The sequence below is a fragment of the Micrasema longulum genome, unplaced genomic scaffold, assembly GCF_059751315.1.
Source record: "Micrasema longulum isolate JH-2025_06_02 unplaced genomic scaffold, ASM5975131v1 h1tg000579l, whole genome shotgun sequence".
In the NCBI taxonomy this organism is placed as follows: Eukaryota; Metazoa; Arthropoda; class Insecta; order Trichoptera; family Brachycentridae; genus Micrasema; species Micrasema longulum.
In genome coordinates this window covers 123,291-145,014 of record NW_028277775.1, presented here as the reverse complement: position 1 = coordinate 145,014, position 21,724 = coordinate 123,291, and the positions used below count along the sequence as shown (strand labels likewise).

The 21,724-nt window shown below is 31.5% G+C and overlaps 2 protein-coding genes across 3 annotated transcripts; one reads left to right on the top strand and one right to left on the bottom strand.

Moving 5' to 3' along the window:
* The first annotated feature begins 5,921 nt into the window (after positions 1–5,921).
* LOC148280443 (uncharacterized) lies at positions 5,922–12,174 on the top strand. The gene is made up of 4 exons (XM_088228368.1): positions 5,922–6,093; positions 8,556–8,768; positions 10,466–10,659; positions 11,626–12,174. The coding sequence occupies exons 2-4, from the start codon at positions 8,578–8,580 to the stop codon at positions 11,799–11,801; spliced, it is 561 nt and encodes a 186-aa protein (XP_088084494.1). The 5' UTR covers positions 5,922–6,093; positions 8,556–8,577; the 3' UTR covers positions 11,802–12,174.
* Positions 12,175–16,537: 4,363 nt separating this feature from the next.
* On the bottom strand, positions 16,538–20,820 carry LOC148280442 (DNA excision repair protein ERCC-6-like 2). 2 transcript variants are annotated; one of them, XM_088228366.1, is made up of 6 exons: positions 20,445–20,820; positions 20,099–20,244; positions 19,193–19,382; positions 18,644–18,813; positions 17,982–18,191; positions 16,538–17,467 (listed from the first exon to the last, which is right to left on the bottom strand). In XM_088228366.1, exons 2-6 carry the CDS (start codon positions 20,237–20,239, stop codon positions 16,739–16,741), a joined length of 1,440 nt encoding a protein of 479 aa, XP_088084492.1. In that variant the 5' UTR covers positions 20,240–20,244; positions 20,445–20,820; the 3' UTR covers positions 16,538–16,738. The 2 variants fall into 2 exon arrangements, with proteins under 2 accessions (XP_088084492.1, XP_088084493.1); XM_088228367.1 differs by having other exon boundaries at positions 19,193–19,379; positions 20,445–20,809.
* Positions 20,821–21,724: the final 904 nt, after the last annotated feature.

Below are 21,724 nucleotides of genomic sequence, written 5' to 3'. Positions count from 1 at the left end.
ATCGTCAGCATACAAAAGGCAATTGACATTTAAACCACCCATTTTTGCCCCCATTCTTAACCCTTTCAGTTCTTTCATGCAGTTATCGATATACACGTTGAACAGCCATGGTGACATCACACATCCCTATTTCACTCATTTATGAATGTCAAACCACGATGTGTATGATCCGTTTACCCTAACACATGATGCGCTGTCTTTATACAGAGAAGCAATAGCTCATGTCAGATTTCCGCTCACTCCATACTCCGATAACACCTTCCATAATTTTTCTCTGTCAACTCTATCAAACGTTTTTTTACAAATCGACAAATGCATAGAAAAGCTTTTGGTTTTTAGCAAGAAATTTCTCTGTCATGTTCTGTAAAGCTAATAAAAGATAATACATTTTAAATATACATAAACCAAAAGTAATAGAATTATAATAGCCCAGAAACCGCGCACGCACATTAAACTGGAGCCGACAGAACTACTCATATCGTGGTTTTACGTTTTTGCCATTGGTTACTCTGTAGACGTCGCTTAGTACGCAACTGTGCATTTGAATTCAATAACGCCATGTTGTGTCGTTTTAAAGTGTCAAAATACTGCTGGGATTAAAAGGGAATAGAGTGGGATCACATTTCATGTGTAAGTAGCAATTTACAAACAATATTATTATAAAAGAATTCGATTATTTTACCGTTTGTCAGATTGTTAAATAAAACAAGGCGAACATTTTGTTGGTACTGCCAGGGTAGTCGAATTTTTTTACCTTACTTTCCATTAGTAAGAGTTAGTTTACATTATCAAACTGTATTCATTTTACATAATTACTAAATTATCATTTAATGTTTGTTTTACGTTTGCCCAATAAAAGCACCTGTATTTTTTATAGTCCAGTATGTCTATGCCAAAAGTATAAATTAATTTTTTGTATTAGTCGTTTTAGTTTCGTTCGCTTACCCGACTTCATAACGCTTTTATATGAAAAGTTTATAAAAAACATCTCAATATTAATATAGATATGTCAATTGAAGGTATGTTATTAATAATTAATGTTTTTTTTAAGGAATTTTACAATATTTAAATACAGTAAATCATTAAAATTAGAAGTATGATTTATAGAGTTAAAAAAAATGTTCAGAAAGTTTGCCTCGACCTGCAGTTTTTTCTCTGCAAAACAAAGCTTTTATTTTTATTTTATATTATTTTCCAAAGTATCTCAATTTTAATCATATCAAAAACAGCTGTCACCATGCGTCACCGTGGTTAATATGTCTTATTTTCCTTTCAGACTACTCAATCTCTAGAAGGTTTTGTTCGACGTTTGGCGCTTTAGTCTTGTTACAGCAAAAAACAATAAAGTTTTGGCCCATGTTTTTTTTTAGAGGTGTTCCAAGAAACCAAATATAAAAAAAACACGTGTGCTTATGTATCTTAACTAATTTGTCTATTTTGTTGTAAGTTAGATTCAAAAAGTGGACACAAAGTAAAAGAACACTGTTCGGACCAAATCCATGTCTACCTACCTGTCTTTCCCATTTCCTAGCGCACTCCATGTAACAATAATACTACGTGTGAGTGCCGGTAACAATATGAAAAAATAGTACAAAATCCAACATTAACGAGTGAAGTGCGAGCGAGTTGTGCCAGCGTCCTTTTAGACCGCCAGCTCCATACAAGCTGTGCCAGCGTTTCATGACCGCCAACTTCACCAGCCAGGTTCCAGCACTCATCGCGCCTCATCATCAGCAGGATAGTGGAGTTGCGCGACCTTTCTTCCCCAACAATGCAGTCAACTCTAAATTTTCCTCCTCCGGGGACGAGGTATTCTTCACACCTCGTCCACTCCTCGACAAACACTTACTCGATTTAATAAAAAAAAATCAAAGTGGCTAAATGAATTTGTTTCGTTTTCAGATTTTCTGGATCCAGAGACGACAATACTTTTAAATAATAACACAAAGAATTTTTCTATTTGCACACAGAAGACGAAAACAAAGAGGGTGCAAAATTAAATCGAGAAGCGATCTACCAACGAATTAACATTTGCTTACAAAGATCAAGTTAAGGGTTTCAGAAAAACGACATGCTGCAAAAATAATTTAGGAAACGAATCATTCTCTCAGAAGAGCTACAAAGTATAAAAGATCTTATAGAAATTCCTGTGAAAAAATTTAAGGATACTCCACCGAATTGACCTCCATCTTTCAATTATATAGACTCATTTTCGTCTGGTCCTAAAATTATATCGACTCATTTTCATCTGATCAAATTTGTCGTTTACCGAAACAGCGCTTGAACTACTCGTATATACTGACGCGAAGCTTACAAAATCGCAATCTATTTAAATTCAAGCTGGAGCAAAGTCTCTCGGGGTAAATATTTACCCTCGTACTCCAAGCTTTTGGAAGCTAAATTTGTTGCACTGTTGCAAAACATTTTGAGAAGGAAACATGGAAGTCTAGATATTTACAGGTCTTATGACCTGTCATTGGCTGGTTAAAGTGGCCACTTTACACACTGTGTAACATTCACCATTCTGCCTATCTTTAAACATCCACATTTCTGCAACTCTTCCATCTGTTGACTTTTGTGACGTAAACAATGTAAATGTTACACGCTCGGCGGATTTTTCCGAGACGTTAAAGAGACAAAGAGAAAATTTTCAAGATTTTTTTTTTAAAGAGACGAAGAGAGAGAGGGGGCAGAATAATAAGTGAATTTGTTTAATTAATTATTCGACAACCATGATGGGTTATTATAAAGAAATGTTTTATTTCTGGGTAAATTTGTAGTAAGTCGAAACTACACTGTCAATATTCAGTTGACTCTTACGTCGTACGACAGAGTCGCAGATTTTACCGCCATGTGTGTAAACGCTACCTATATTTCTGCGAGCGGCGACGGTAAATTCTGCGCCACGGAAAAATCTGCAGCGTGTGTAATCGTCCTTAGAATTTAAGAATGAGAAGTTAGATCATTATGTCTCTCTCTGCATAAGTGCTGATCCAGAATACACGCATGCATAATAAACACAAATATGTATACATATACAGTATATACACATATATATACGTATCAGAATGCACATATTTATGCTAGTCAATTCAGTGTTTCTCAAACTTCCGACCAATCTTTCGAAGGGTGGTGTAGATTAGAGATGCATTAACAGTTATCGTTCGCAAATTAAAGTATTACTTGAAACGGATAAACTATTTAGGATACGTAAACGGTTTTTTCTTATATTAATAAAAGTTTCGTTTTTTTGTGAGACTGTTTCAGCTGTTCGGGGAAAAAACTGTTAAAATACCAGTTACATTTTTTCACCTGTAGTGTAGATTACTGAAGTTATTTCTGCCATTTTTATTGATCTAATTGGCATGATAAATTTACTTTTGAACTATTCAAATAATCGGTTTATTTTTTCAAGTTGGTGTTAAGTGCCAACCTTTTGCCTTTTGTTATATTCAAAACAAGCTTAAACCCTTGTTAGATAATTGCCATCTCCCACACCTTAATAACTTATATGGTATCGTAACTATTTTATTTTTGATCTTTGGCTTGACATTTTATTTTAGCCAATGGTTATTTATTAGTCGTAGTCTCTATCCATTTGACGATTTATATCTAGAGTCTATACGCGTCTAATAATTTACCTATCTTAATGCTCTCACCTGCAAGGGGCGGATGTCCCAGGGGACAATTTTGTCTTTTTAAGGATTGACTATTTAGATGCACCTTGCGATGCTCCAAACTGAACCTTTCATAAATTAACCTATTATAATCCCCTCCATTTACTGAAAATGTACACTTTATAACCCAATACATTGGTTCCAGGAGGACACATTGAAATTAGATTCCTAACTTAGTACGTCGTGACTACGACAATTTATTATTAAATGTAAACTTGAATATTATTAAATTATAAGTACAGTAAACCCAACGAGTGTAGTTGGACACATCTTGTTCTCTTCAAAAGTGAACTAAATAAAACAATACCATCTTTGAAGCTGCCTTTTATTGACTACTGGAGGGCGATTCAATTACTCATTACAAAGTGCCCCTCAACACCTTACACGGCACATAACATTGGCAAGCTTTTTCAGGCGGCCCCGATTTTTTCGATGCAATAATTTATTCTTTAGTTTAAATTATCGTTTCAGGATCTTTTTGAAAATAAAACATGGTTCTCATTTGTATAATTTTTCAGGAATATTGATATAATTTGATTTTTGGCAGTATAATCCAAATATACTGAAAGAGATTAATTTTTATGTTCTATGGGCTGGTATTCTGAATGCTTTCGCGAGCAAAGATAATGTTTTTTTGACGCTTATTCACGTAGTGAATATCCGTAGTGAATAATAAAAGTTAACACGAAATGTTTACTTTTTTTATCATAGCGACAATTTGTAGTTTTCTTTGACAAGTTCAGGAGAATAAGTTCAAATTCGAATATAGTTTACAACAATTTTATTTAAAAAACATATCATGTAGCTTTTTTGCAACTGATATTTGTTTTTTGATAGATTGAACATATTTATTTATTTTATTTTTATTTATTTAGGAAAAACAACAGTTGTTATATATAAAAATATGCTAGGTATATTGATCATCTTTTTTTCAAGTAACAAATCATCGAGACAAACTGCAATAAGTGTAATGCAGTGCCCTAAACACCGCCAGGTGCAGATAAGAGATAGACGTTATTGCTAACAGCTGTATGATTCCTCCAATCAATAAAATATATTTAAAAAACATGCACATTTTGACTGCAGACAAGCTGGTCTCGCTGTTTGGTGAGCTTTTAATTTTACTTATTTTATGAACTTAATACGTAAAGTTTAAATTTTAATATATTTAAAATTTAGGTTTAAATATTTTTAATGTCAATGTAATCAAGTGGATTGCTGAACTTGACTACAAAACGGTTTATGACTTATTCTAGGTACGCACTGAACCAAATATTACAATTTATTTTATATCTCTTCTTTTGACGGTTAGTTTATTTTTTCTTCATGTATACTTTATGGATTATTTTTTAAATAATATTAAATTATACTTTGTTTCCTTGGTTACGGATTTCTTATTTTAACGAAGTAGTACATATGTAGTATAAATTTTGCAACTACGAACTTATTGCATATGGCAATTTCTTTCAACTGATAAAATAAAGGTGTTCATTCGATAATTTAAGTTTTCATATTACTCTAAAAAACATATCACATTAAATGTATAATTGTTGCACTATTTGTATTTATTATCCATTTGAATACTAACCACTTTATTTTTTATATTGAATCGTTCTCAACTTTAATTAGTTTCATTTATATTTAAAACATAACATTTTCTTATCTTATCTGTTATTTTTTATTTTCAGATTTTATGTTCCTTTTTTACTTTTCTGTTTTTAAAAAAAAATATTTTCACTAAACTTTTTAGTTTTAATTTTTCTATTATATTTCACATTATGTATTACATAATAAATTGTTCACTGCTGCCATTGTTTCTGTAAAAGGTTCTATAAACCGTTGATAAATAAATAAATATCTACATTGTGTTACATTTATTTTGTTACCAGTGAATCCACTATTTGTTGGCCTTACGCTCTTGTCTATTTGGGCAGTAAATTGTGAATTTCAAATGTTTAAAAAATCTGTAAAACATATATGTATATTCTTTACAGTTTTTTTTATTCCTTTCTTTTTTTTCATAAATTACTAATATATGTATATAAAATAAAAATAAACCTCAATTATTTTTAAGGGTACATCTAATATATTCGTTCCACTGTTTGATATTCGCAGATGCTGGCATATGCTAATCTTGTCAAAAACGCCGGGAAGCTGAAGTTTGTTTATCGTAAACATAAAACCAAACGAGAAGAACGATAACTCCATGCTCCGTAGTTTACACTTTACATTTACATACAATTTACAGTGTAAAACTGGAAGCGAGTGCGAATCGACGTACTATACCACGATCCAGTGGGAATAATTGGGTCGAAAATTATTCTGGAACTAAGTGTCGAAAAAAGAACCGGCGAAAGTAAAACAAAAAACAATTTGTGCCGAAAACACCGTTTTAGCGTTTTTGTTCAAAAGCTTCGTAAGTAATAATACTATCTATTTTATGTGTTCAATATGCTTGATTGTTTTTTTCCCAAAGAGGGCGAAATTTGATGTGTTTGAATTTGTTATTTTATAACAACCGGGTCCTTTCACATTTTTTCAATAATCTTTTTAAATATGCCAATAAATGCGATGGAAACGATACTATTATTTTGTCCACGCGACGCCAGATACTTATTTTTTTAATTTCCTAAAAACGAGATATTTCGCGTTCGCGGACAAACGGCACGTATTAAGTTTACCGCGCCATACTTGCGAGCAATGTTTGTTAGAAGCGCAATCGGCGCCATCGGCGGGCATGATGTGTGACGTCAAAGTGACGTGACGCCAACTACGAACCGTTTTGTATGTGCTCTTTATCAAACCCGAAAATTATTAATGAAAACGTGTTTTCAATGCGTTGCTAGATACCATTAGAATCGTAAAGATTCGCTCTAAATCCATACTATCTATACTCTCATTATAAATGCGAAAGTGTGTCGATATGTTTATTTGTGTTTCTTTCACGTTGCAACGAAGTGGCCGATCGACAAGGTTTTTGCAAAGGGCTGGCCGAAGTGCTGAAAAGTGTCACATGCTACTTTTCATTGCGAAAAAACATGTCACTCCCTCGGGAAAATTCTTAGTGGAAAAAATATTAATATTAAAACAGAATAACGATGCTACGTCGCCAAGGATAAAAGGATCGTTGAATTTTTTGGATAGCATTAGTTGGAGGACCGGAAATCTATACAGGCTTACTTTTTATCCCGAAAATACATCCCATTTCATTGGGAAAATTCTTGTTGTTTAAACTGTCTTATCATTGTTTACGACAAAACTAATTCTCTCTAAATAATACCACGCGTATTTAATGGTATGGTTATGGTATTTAATACATTTTTTACGTTATTCCCGATTTGTGAAAACACCTGTTTTATTTTGTTTCGCAGTTATTACATTAAATCAAAAATACTTGTCCAACAATTTAAGAGATCACTGGATCTTTGTACTGACAAAAAAGCATAAATAAAAAACCCAATTTTTACGCGACTGTCGAATTCCATGATGCAACGCGAGTAAATTTAATATGATTTTTATGAAAAACAAATTTGTACGAAAATAGTGATCTATCATGAATGAAGATTAGTCCGGAGTATATTTAGGCTATTTACGTCATCGTACTAATTCTAGCGCATTGCAATTTATTTACTACACCTATTATTGTCCTATTACATATTTTATATTAAAAAAACATTTCATGTAAATAAACTTAAAAATATCAAAGTATTTAGTATTTACATAATAATTTAAGAGCATACGAGGGTTGTTTTTTAAGTTTTGCATATATAGCTGGAATAAAACAGTAGACAGCTTTTGAAGACTTTGTTGTTTTTCGAAGTATTCTGCATGCGCTCAAAACTCTGGAAGCAGTCATTCTCAGGTATTCCACTCGTTTGTTGGTACTGTCGAAATTGCGTTTTTGCAGGCGTCGACTTCTTTTTCTGGCGACTGGAACCTTTGACCACGCAGTCCGTTCTTGATTTTTAGGAGGGTATAATAATCGTTGGGACTTGGGTCGGAACTGTACGGAGGCTGGTCTACCAATTCGAGGTTTTGTTGGCTAAAAATTCAATTTTCTTGCGACCTGTATGCGAACTTGCATTATCTTGTGGAGGAGGATTCGTCGTTCGGGATTGGGTTTTCGAAACTCGGTGGAACAAATGGTTTTATACCAATCGGCAGTAACAGTTATTTAATATTGCAGAAGAATTGTTGCTACATGACCTGCTTTTGAGACAAATGTCGCGACCATCTTTTTGGACACACTTCGAGAACGGATGATTTTTGTCGGTGTTTTCACCTTGGAACACCCAAACAGACGATTGACGTTTATTTTTGGGTTCATTTGAGCAAATACACGATTCATTCCACTGACGATGCTGTAGGTACACATTTTTAGAGTTTCCTGCGTTGAAGCGGTCTTGAGTTTTTTCGACACCAATTGTTCTTCGGTCAAAAAATGCGGTTTCCAACGGGAAACTGTTTTTTTAGACACAATACTTCATGCATTCTTTTAAAATTGAGGTCTTTGAAATCCCCAATGATGGCTCAATCTCGCGATATGTCACATCATGTCGATATTCCTTGGTGAGATTGCGCACATCATCGACGTTTTCCAGGGTGAATGCCGTTTTGGGTGCACCTGTCCTAAGCACCACCTTCCTATGACTCATCCACTAAAATCTATTAAATAAGATAAAACTTTTATATCTAAGTAAAATAACAATAAAAAATACTGTGCAGTCCCCTCCTGTTATCTTAGTGAGGTGGAGGGGTGGATGAGTACTTATTTATAGCTTATCGATTTAAATCGTATTCTGAGGAAACAATGGAAGAAAAAGACGTGGATGCATATTTTAATTTATTGGGGTATTAATAAATTTTGATGTATTTTAGATTTCTGTTGACAAGAAAAGACATGCAACCAGTCATGTGGCACAAAAAAAGATTACTCGCAATAATGGCTTTAAGTATAATCGCTTACATGTTCTTAAGGAACAAACACTACTCCATGAGTAAGGAGAGATTATTACCAAATGTGAAAGCTGAATTAGTTTGGGAATTCCTCGCCGACTTTAGTCATATGAAGAAATACCTAATTCCGCACATGTAAGTATACAGTAGGTAGATTGGCAACAGTCAAACACTTGACAATTTGACACACTTGACAATTTGACACGCTCGGTAGTCTGACGCGCTTCCAAAGACTGCAAACACTTAGTTACGATGGCGATAGTGCGAGGAGAGAGAATCCAACTATGAGAAATTTTGATATCAGATCAAGAGCAAGCAATGACATACTGTTTACATAAGAAGAAATAAAAGACTATCCCAGATTTAAAAAAAATTGTTTTATACATCTGCTACAGTATTCTAATCTGCTTCCCAGTACTGTACGTCATATGTAGCAATTTTCATAGCTATAATATATGGATAGATGGCTGCATGGCTGGTCCATAACATCCATATGTTCTCCAAATTTTAATTGGGTTTTACTAAGTTATTGGTACGAACACAAGACCAACACCATAGCTAGAAGCATAGGAACCCGGGAAGCCATCGAAGAACTGCAGCCAGTACCAAGAATGAGAACATCATATTTATAGTCAATGTTTCCATTTATATCTTGGACCTAAATCCTTTTTAACAGTCTGCCAAAAATGTTTGGGACATAAACAAAATACATAAGCAGAAAATAAATAATGTATTAATGGATAGAAATGCTATTAACTCGGAAAGTATTGTCAACCTATAATCAATCAAAGCTACCTACATTTAGTTAAGATTTGTAACAATATGTTTATACTTAAAATCAATTATTGTTTTATAAATCTATTTAAAAAGTCTATTCTAAAACAACTCATTGTGAAAAAAAACATATATATCAGACTAAACTAAAATTATTGTAAAATGTCTTTCTCGGCATGGATTTTCCTAGTGAATAATACATTGTTAATTCGATTATAAAATGTGTTCTTGTGAAGTATTACATAAATAAATATTCCAGTAAAATACAGTTCAAATTCACTTTTGATAATCTGAAACTTTTAAGTAATTCAACACCCCTTTAGTAACGTACTTTGGTATAGTTGTAGAATGGAATTGCAGTTATCGGATGTTTATGAAAAGGGAATATAAAAGTCAAGATTTACGAGTTTGACCAATTAAAAAATTCACCTTTCTCCCATTCTGCCCATCAAACATCCATATTTTAAATTTGTTGATTGCCGGGCATAGATTTTCATATTTAGATATTACTGAGCATAGATTTATAATACCAAGATTAAACTCCAATATCACAAAATCTAAATATGTGAAACAAAATTTATTATTGAGGTTTTTATAGAATTATTCATAAATATTTTAACAATACATGTTACTAAACTCATTACACAGAAGAATTTTAATACAAAGTATCATTCAAACTTCTTGGTTTTATTTAACTTTTTGCTTTATTGACCTAGAAGCGTTTTTGTCTAATAAAATATCTTCAAAGTCTTGACCAATTGGTAATTTTTTTATTTTTGAACTCAAAATTATTAATCAATAATACACTTACTTGAAGCAAAATCTATTATTGAAATCATTATTTGAAATAAATTAAACTTTTTATTTGCAACAATATGTATTATCAAACCCCCTTATTTAACCAACATAATTACTGAACTCCGATATTCAAACCTTCTCACACTTATTTGTCAAAATAAAAATCAAACAAAGTAACTCTTCAACTTATTAAAAAAGGGTAATGATATTAATTTATGCGAATACACATAATAACCAATTCTGTGTTCATATTTTCACAGGCGCAACTTTACAATAAATGCAGAAAGCGGAAATTATGATCATTGGAAGTATTCTGTAACTTACGAAGAACCAATTCTAGTTTGGCCGTTTATGAATACATTTAGTGTCGGACACTACTCTATTAGGACGGAGGGAGAACGATACATTATTTCATCAGTTCACAAAACATGTATGTTTAACGGATGGGCGTGTTGTAAGTATTAAAATAAAAATTTTATTTTGTAAGCCTGTAAAGATGATGTAAAAGTGAAATTTTGTCATGACTAAAATCACATATCTGGTAACCATTTTGTGTTTAGTCTTGTATTTGGCAGGAAGTTCAGTGTTTTTTTAAAATTTGTTAATGGACAATCAAACTAAGTCCTCGTCCATGCGCTTTGTAGCAGCACGATAATTGGTTATCTAGCTTTCATATATCAACTCTAAAATACCTAAATTTTGTAAATGGGGTCTAGAATTCCAATCATCTATGCGCTTAGTAGCTGCAAGACGTGTTGTAATTTTACTCCTTTTTATTATTCATATTATTTATATTTTTTTTTGTATCATTAATACACTAAATTTATTTGTCAATTTTTAAAATGTGTAAATGGTGTCTAAATTTCTAACTGTCTATGCGCTCTGTAGCTGCGAGACGTCCTGTAATCTAGCTCCTATCTGTTATAATTTTTATTGATCTTAATTGAAAACGAGGAACTAGAATACCAACCGTCCATGCGCTCTGTAGTTGCAAGATGTACTGGGATATTTATTAATTGTACAGCGCCCTTGAGGTGATTTTCACAAAAATGGCGCTATAAAAATTATCCAACTATATATGTATAAGACAAAAATTAAAAAAATATCTATTCTTACTTTTTAAAGTTTTGAAATGACTCCACCTGTGATGTCACAAGTTCCCTACGGTGAGTTTTGCTGATTGATAAATTGGCTTCTTGTAAACTGGAAATATATCACAACACTCAACAATCATTGGTTGTTTCACAAGAACTCGTGACGTCATTCAAAGTAGTTCATTTTTATTGACACCATTTTTTTTCATACATTTTCAAGAAACTTCGCTGTTTTCAGTTTTTTCATTAGATTCAAAGTATTTATTCAGGTGATCGTTCATGAAATTTTTAGAATGTGAAATTTGTAATATCTGATCTTCTTGCAGTTAATTCCAAGTGCGATTTTACAATCCGACAAATCAACAAAGATGCACTTTATAAAGAAGAGATAGAGTATGACTGTCCACCACTTTTCAGTTTTTGGTGCACAAGAGTCGCTGACTACTCGAGACAAGATTTCATTACCAATCTCTTAAATTACTTTAAATATGGGAGAGGATGACCAATCTATTACTTTAGTTGAGAAGCAGCTTTATCAACTTGGCTTACTTATTTTGACTAATCTGATCATTGTCAATTCTTACGCTAAAATTATATTTGTAAATTTATTTGTTAGTTACATTTTTAGTATTGGATACATTCTTTGATTTCCATTAGGGTTGTACGTCTGTATGTCATTTATATTATAATTATTATGTAGTAAAATGTATGCAGAATATCACAAAATATAGGTCAATTTAACTACAAATATGAACATTAATACTTTATAATTTGTTAAAAACAGCAAACAGCTGACTTCAAATTCCTGCATAAAATACTTATTTCTAATGACATGAATAATTTAATAAACCATCCATATCTCATACACTAAGAAAGACATCCTTGTTATTTTTTAAGAAATGGAAATTGAAACATTATTTTAAGCATATTTTATGAGATATTATTATTGTTTTCCTTCGTAACTCTATCGGCCTATATTTATGCTAAGGACAGTTCATAATTTTAATCTTATACAAGACTTGATATCTCTCTCGTATTTTTTTAAATGATGGAGTTGTTTTTTTGCTAATCTTCAAATGGATTTCACACCGGATTTGGCAAGTAAAATTTGTATAACTGTGCTATAAAAATATTTATCCTTACTATGCGGAGAATGAATGTAACGCCAATGCAGCAATACATTTGAAGAGAGGGCACGAATATATAACTCATAGCAAGGAAGACAGAGACGCTGTTCTGTGACCGGTGTTTGTGTGAAACAGATTTAGTCGGTTGTTGACAGTGATGGGGGACGCACACATGTAAGATGACCGGTGTATTTATAATTCTTAATTTGTTTTGCTACAACAGGGTTAAATTATATGTTAATTTTAATAAATTATGGAAAAGGAATTATTAAACAGTACGTCTCCATGTTTTTTTTCGAATGTATGAACTTTAGAATATTCCGTCTTTTGCTTGTGGTAACACAATGTTACATCACCACGTGCATAGGAATTATTTATCACAGTCTTTTAAAAGTTAATTTATTGAAGAAAGTCAGGTTATGTGCTAACACTTTAAAGTACATATGATGTATAAAAGTTTTAAATTGAAAGTAGGTATCAAACATGTTTTTTGTTTATTCAAAAAAGTTTTATATACATAAATATATAATATTTTCACATGATGTTTTTACTTAATGTTTTTACCCCTGTAATGTATATTGAGATGCTCGTTTTTAAAGAGGGATTATGTTTTTACATTTGTTTATCAACCACTGGTAATCAATGATGGGTATTTATTTTAATAAAACATCAATAATACTTGTACACATTTATCTGTACATTGTAGGGTTCATGTCCTTTGGTCGATGACACACAGACGAGCAATAATTTCCCAGAAATATAGATTAACGACTCATGAAGCAAGTCATCATTTTTATATTGAATTTAACACATTATATTCAGCAAGACTAACAGTATTGCACAGAAAACGTCCACGTTAGATAAGAGCATCGTTGTGCAGTACATTCACCTCATGAAGAAATGAAGAACAAAGGAACGCGGCCTATAAAGAGAGGGCATGATATCACCCAGTCAGCCCAAACAGTCAGCTCAACGCAGTCACTTAGTTCCATTATTTATTTGGCATGTGGTTTCAACGCATTCAACAGCAACCTCGTGTCTTTTGTCAATCTCTGACTGGGGTAGGAGCTACACACCCAGCAACAAGCTCAATCCTACATACTATGGATTCTGAAATATACCAATGGTTAGAGTTTATAATAAAGTAGTAAGTATTTTTTTTTAAAAATATTATTGTACAATTGGAATTGACAAATGCCTTAAGTCCTTGTTTTAAAAATGACTAAATTGCATCACTGGTAAACAAAAAGACCCAATAGGCTAAAAAGCCTTCAGTTTAAAAAATCTGAACGGGGTAGTTAGTATTCAGGTTAAATATTGGTGTGGCTGCTATTGGATTTTTCACTGATCATAAAACTTTTATTATTATTTGACTATCTGATAATGTAATTAAGATCAATAATCATAAAATGAAAACCATGAATAGTTTATAACTTTTTTATTAACCCGAATTATAAAATACATAAATACTTAAAATTAAATAAAATACACTGTTTTGGGGACAATGCACAACATGAGTATTTCAAATATTTTATAACAAATTTAAAAAAAAAACAATAATTTATTTTGTTCACAATAAATATTTTTACATGAAAAATAAGTTTTATAAAATCGTAAAAAATAAACGCGGAAATATTAATTAAAAGCAATAGAAGAATGTCTAAAACCTCACATCAAACAATTCAAAATCAATACACATGAAACAAAATTTAAAAGGCAGCCTTACATAAAACATGGATTTGTGCATTATATAAATGACTATTTTAATAAATATAAATACATACAGAAATGTAAAAATGATGATAAATAATTTTATTATGAACAAGCAATTATTAGAAGATATTTTATTATTAATACACAGTTCAACTAATATACTATTTGCATTCAATTAAATTATCAGATTCTACCGAATTCAGAGCCACATAACATGTATCATGAATTTTATCAATATATTTCACAATACGTTTTGATAAATATGTATAAAACAAATATTATAAAATCGGTTTGTAAATATAAATTTTGTCATTCGCAAGTGTAATTAATGTGAAAATAAATAGTATGAATCAACTAGCAAACAATAACTCTCTTTAATCTGCATTTACTTTAAGAACTATTTTTTTATTGTAATATATACTAAACAAATAACAACGAACAATAATTACAATGTACGATGCATGTGAGATATAATGTATCCACAATTTTTAAAAAAAAGCTACAAAAGAACTTACAATTTAATAAATACAAATTCATAAATAATGGGATGTTTTGCAAACCTGTTGTCATCAAGCAAATACATAAAGGTGTGTATTTTTTTTTTAAACAAGGATAGTATTTTGATTACAAGGATTTGAAAACTACAATATTTAAAAACACAGAAAAAATGTTAGTTTAATAGTTTTTTAATGTTTAATTATTCATATAACCCCTACACATAATAAAAAATACACCAAAGAAAACATTCATGAGCAATCATACTTGCAAAAGTAATAAATATTAAATTTAATAAAAACAATGATTATCTGTATTAAAAAATACATTATAATATGTTACAAACAAATATAAAAATACTGGCTCAGGAAAAAGAATGATAGAAATACAATGCACATTGATTTCATTTACTTTTCATAAAGGGCAAATATTCAATCTCAAAATGATAGTAATTAAAATTCATGTAGGAAGACTATGCTTAATTTTTTAATATAAAATATATGTTAATACCTACATAACTTAAGGCGTGTGAAAACAATGATGACATTCTCTAATTGTTTTTATAGTACTTTTACCGGACTGCGAGGATAATTTATTAATTTAGTTAACCGGTTAAGTGCCATAAGTGCGTTGAAGCGCTCTCCGATTCCGTGGTCCGAGGGCCAGATTTGTCAATAGTATTTATGTTTCTCTATCCATCACCAGATCTAACTCTTTTCAGACCGATAGTGGAGATTGCCGTCTTTGTTTTAACTTGCCTCACTTATTCATATTTTACCGTGCATAAAAATATGACAAAAAACAATTATTTGACAATCAGAACTCTGTGAGATATATTCAATTGAAATCAGGTTGATTGCAATGACGCAAAAGAAACAAATCCTTATCACAAAAATGTAAACATTTTTTGCTTTTAACTTTTTCAATTAGAAAATAGATGAAATAAATATAAGGATATAAATATAGTGTAAAATAAGTAATTACAGAAAAATATAGTATGCAGTAACTACCTACTTTAAAATAAAAATATTAATTAAATGAAATAAAAAATTGTCATACAGAAGCATAGGTTAGAATTTGTTATTTTTCACAACAAATAGTGCATAGGGCACTGAATTGGTACACCAATCGCAGCGTACTTTGATTATTTTTGTTACATGAATGTAAAATGATCAGCCTTACACTTCAGGCGCCAGTCCAGGGACTATGGAATATTCTAGTATAAAAACGCCTTTTTAAATAAATATTTCATGTCAACCGTGTCGTGAATCGAATCCGAGACTTCTTGCATGGTAGGCAAATGTGCCGATCATTACACCATGAGGCGGATACAAAATGTAAAAAACTTAGAGCTGCAGAACATATAATTGAGGACGCAGGCGGAAGAACAAACTAATGTCCATTAGGTTGTTTATCCGGCCAATGCATATTTAATATACTGTATGCCTTAGCTATCAACATACAAAGAATAGTCACTCTAGGTTGTAAACAAATGTCGCAGCATGCCTATCAAGTTGGTCCCCGGTTTTGGTATAGAAAATGCACAACTTGACTCATTTTTACTCATCGGATGTAAGAACGATTTAAGACATTGACTCATTCAAAAGGCCGTATTAATATGACCATACGCAACATCGCCCGTCACAATAGATCCTCACAGGTCACAGTGCTTTCATAGCACCGACCCCCACCACTAAGAATAAGACCATATGCAATCAGCAAATTTTTAAATCTCATGTAATAGCTCAATAGCAAATGCAACTTTCGTTAAAAACGAAATATTGAAAAAAAGATCAAAACACAGATTGATTGAAAACACTCCAAAATTTTAACAGCGATCATCTTGAAACTCACTTTTGTGGGTTAGGTTGTTCTTCCACCTATGTCCTCAATAATATAATTATTTTTATTTTGTTGGCAACATCAATAAAAACTGCACTTGATATGCAAGAATTAAAACTATATAAATTATTAAACCTATATTGGTGTTCGTTAAAACCACTGTGTTTATAAAAATATGTGTAAATAAATATTTGCGAAAATACCCCATAACCAGATATGTTCCTAAAAAATATTATATTTTCATCTGATAACTATCTTTCAACTATGGTTTTTTAGATGCTCGGAAGAAAAAATCATCTAGCAATTTGAACTGCTTCTTTTCTATTGAACTATCGGAATGCTCGTGGGTGGGACAGGGATTATCTTGTTCTATAATAGAATCATTTCCATGATTTTCTGATTTGATTTTAACATTTTTGCTGGAGTTTCCAGCAAAAAGAGAATCGAGTAGATGGAATTTCGAATCATTTTGCAAACTGTTATTGCCAATTATAAAAGCATCATTATCATTTTCCAACTGTATAGAAGCAGCACTAGGATTCGTAATAATGGTACTTGAATTGAGAGAAATATTTAAATCAGAATTTTCCATTTTTATAATTTTGTTTTGATCGATTGTTTCAGAGTTATTATTTTTCTTATCATCGGGACATTGAAAATCACTTTGATCAACTGGAATCAGTTTGCAGCTAACTTCAGACTGATCTGATAGTTTACTTTTTTTTATTTTCAATCCAGTTTCATCTTTACCCTTTCTCTTGTGCGGTCCATCGATATTTCCACCAAAAGAAACATAGTCCAGAAGAGATGGAGATGATTCGTCATTTTCATTTTGCGTTTTAGAGTTTGTTTGTTGTATCGTCCTAATCGTTTTAAGATGGTTTGAAGATTTAAACTGTGAAAGCAAAGGTTTATCACTTACTTTTGCATCAAAAGTATCAATGTTGCCATTTTGAATACTTTTCCACTTTGAAAAGCATTTGTGATATTCCTGAAATGAAAAAATATAAAACACAAAATGACATATTACATAATTGACTTAACATTCACTCTCTAAACAAACAAACCATCACGCCGTTTCCCCGTAAGGGTAGGCAGAGAGGATAGAACGCCACAACACTCTATCTTTGCATACAGATCTCGCTTCCTCTACATTCATACATCTTCTCATGCACGCGCGCCGATTATTCCGACTTTTGACATGTCCATCTTTAAGTATTTGTTGGATTTGGTCATGCCATGTCTTTCTCGGTCTTCCTCTATTTCTGCATCCATCAACATTCGCATTGTAAATATTCTTAGCCGTTCTCTCGCTGTCCATTCGTTCTACATGTCCAAACCAGCGCAGAGCTCCTTTCTTGATTTTGTCGATAATGCTTGTCTCAGCCTTACATAATGTACGGATCTCAACATTTGTGCATCTATCGTACATAGTTTTACCACACATTCAAATTATTTTCTATGGCAGTTGTTTCATTGCCAAAATGAAAAAAATAAATACTTACATCTGTGTTTATTGGAAGCTGACTGGATACTGATAATTCAGTTCTCCTTAAAAGCCAGCGGCTACAGAAATTCTTCAAGCATTGCCTCGATTTCCACAGCTTGGATAATTGATCTTCATTCAAAAAGAACGTATTTTCAAAGGATTTTTGTGTGCCTACAGAGTTCCCAGTTATCCAGTTTAGAATTTTCCACAAACTTTTGCTTTTTACCTAAAAAAAAGCATCTTCAATTATTTAAAAAAGGAGACATTTATTGAATTTTAATAATAAAGACATCAGTCTCGAAGATGTCGCAAAAGTGGTGAAACCGGTAACTGGTTTCAACATTTGTAGATTTAACTATCACTCGTCTTTTATTTTCATAATAAACTTCTACTGAGAATTTTTACTAACAAACTTGAATGATTCAAATATTTAACATTAAAAAAAAATAGATCCACATATTCGCTTTCTCTTAACAATCTGTCCTATCTAAGAATACATTCCTATTTTAAGTATTTATAAGCCTATTTATTTTTTTTAAACAAGACAATCAAATTAAAGCACAATTTTTACACAACAAGACGCAATCAAAAAAAGGTTCCCCTCTAAAATTTATTAATTACGACAGATACAGAGGGACAATATTATGGTATTTTGTTGTTAATATAATAAAAACTCACAGATAAATTATCACTGGTCAGCCAAATTTTAAACAAAGGTTTAACAGCACTAAGATGTTTTACTGTTTTAGTAGGATCAAGGTCATCTATTACGATTATATCCCAATGTGTATAAGCCAATATTTCACAATCCTTTAAAGTTGCTATTGTAAAATTAGTGCTGGGTGGAGCTGAAACAAGAAAAAAGAAACTTAATTTAAACCAGGTTGTCGTCTCGTGATAGCGTTGTGGACCCGTGGATCAGAGGTCCTGGGCAGAACTGAACCTACCACGGGTTCAGTTGCCACAAAAAGCAAGGCACTTGCTTACAAGGGAGGGGAGAATAATATGCTTGTATTGATTTACAAATGTGCATATTCCCGTCCCTTTTCAGTAAGTGACAGGGCGCTAGTCCTGGGTTCATTCCTCACTATACATTATTACAGCTTGATTAATTTTAACGATTTAACAAAACATTTAAATTATTATTTTTAATTTATGCATTTTTAAAGAAATAATGAAATAAACATTTTTTATACTATGAATAAGTTGTATTAGTATATGTATTACCTTTATGGTTATGGGTTTCTGCTTTATAAGAAGACCATTTATGAAAATGAAACAACCAATGGTCTATGTTATCTTCCTTGGAAAGAATGAGAGTTTTAACAGAAGAAATAAGTTGAATAGAAGATAAGAAGAGAACAGTTTGTAAAGTCTTTCCGAGGTCGGTTTCATCGTTCAAAATTACTCCATCCTCCTGAAAATAAAAATAATATCCTCATGGACACAAATTTATATATCATTACTTATTATCATTTTGATTTAATACAAGGAAAACGTGGCTAAATGAATAGATCATAATTTGATGACATTAGTAGGTAATTAATTATCTAAATTTTGAAAGAAAGAAACAATAGTACCAATAGGTACCCTTTTTTTACATATCATAAAACACATTTAATTTCGCCCTCAGATATAATGATTTTTAAAAATTATTATAAATCTGAGATTCAACTGATATTTCAAGCAGACAATTAAAGTACTTGCATTAGCTCTGGCCAAAATATTTTTTAAAAAGTAATACAATTCCATTATTGTAGTATTTTTCAATACTTTTTTGTTTTCTTTCACTTTTTTTCCTTGAAAGACAATAAAAAATCAATTGCAAAGATCATGAAATCACTGAAAACAGTCAGTTTAAAACAGGTATTTAAACTTAATGAAATTTATTTCTAATGAAAACAATGTTTGACCTTCTTTTTAGCTTTTCATGATGCTTTTTTTTATTTATTTTTTTAATACTTACTATTATTATTTATTGAAGTTCCCCATAACTAGTCCACTACCTAAAACTGTTAGGAATATTTTCAATAAGATTTGTGCATAGTACCTGGATTAAAACATCGAGAATGTTTCAACATCAGGGAAAAAATGTTATGCAGGCTAGTGAATTTATTAATTAATGTGACTTACTTTCAAGAATTTTCTAAATAGAAATCGTATCCCTTCTATTTGAAATGGTTTCAAGTCTCTGGTATAGGTTCTGTCTATTTGAACATCTTTGCTTAAATTAGAATCTGTTCGTTTCGATAAATAAAGAGTTGCGTCTCTCATTATGTCTGAAAAAAAAGCATGTGTGTTTTATTTGAAGGTATATATGGAAAAGTGTGTCACAATCATTTTGTTAGAATACGATTTTATTAAATTTGAACATGATTTTAGTAAATACGATGAGATAACTAACAAATAAATTTACTGATTCGTGCATAATTTCATAATGAATTAAGTAAAAAAAACTATGAATCGGAAACATATCTACCTTGTTCTAGAAAGGATGTTGTTGATTAACGCGATTCAAAATTGACAAGGTCATGATGAGAATATACAACATTTCCAGATAAAATAAGGCTATGAATATGGAGAAACTTGTTTTGATAACTTCAATATCACTAAACTCTTGCATTTTAACTAAATTATATTCAACGACATGAGATGTTATTTGCGAAGCCACGGGATCCACTTTTAGTGCACGGATAGCAAATAATCATAAATATGCATACACTACGCACATTCGAGAATAAATTATTATTGCTTGAAGTTATGTGCGTTTCAATAATAATATTTACATTTCAGATACACACCGATATAAACTGCCACATTTGACGTGATTTGACACATTAAATCACAGATAAAATAACAAAATAGATATGGGAAAAATAATCTATGGACGAAGGAGTGGGTAGGTACGCAATCTAAAAAAAATCTAGAACCTAACCAAAAAAGGACTCAGCGAGGCGGTTCAATTTATTTTTGTACCAAATTATTTGAATTTAACCAAAACCATAAACGAAAAATGCTATTAACTACCTATTTTTCATTTCACATTCGCTATTTTTTAATAAATCTCCCAAATCACTCGCAAACGAGTGGAGGCGTATAAAATAAATTACATATATTTGTTGGTATCAGATTCTAACATAAAAATTAAATATATTTAGTATACCTGTGTTTTTAGTTTATATTTTTATTGATATCCGCCTCGCGGTCCAATTCGTCCGGTTTAATGGTCAGAGCACTTACCGATCATGAAAGAGGTCTCAGGTTTGATTTTAGACATGGTTGAGACAAAAAAAATATAACGAAAATATTTTATAGTCCCTGCACGTGAAACGTAAAACTGATCATTTTATCAATAAAAGGATTGGAAGGTGTACCAATAATGCAATGCAGTGTAAATGTGGATAAGGAAATAATGAATGTATCGTATTTATACAACTAAAATGGAGAAAAATGAAATGTTTGTCATTGTTTGTTTTCTTTATATTGATAAGACTATTTTTTATTGATGTTTTGTTATCATGGTACAGGTAGCCTTATGATCTATGCGTCTTATGACTGTTTGACTTTACGACCACAGTCCGCTCCCGGTTGACCATCTGTGCTAAGCATGGAGATAGTGATTCAAGCATTCTTCAAGTTCTTTCAAGATATAGAAAAAAAAGTCAATTTCTTAACCTGCAGAAAGGGGATTGAAAACAAAAACATAGCGAAAGCCAATAAACAAAATTGGTAATACACAAGTAAATGCCACATGGCAAA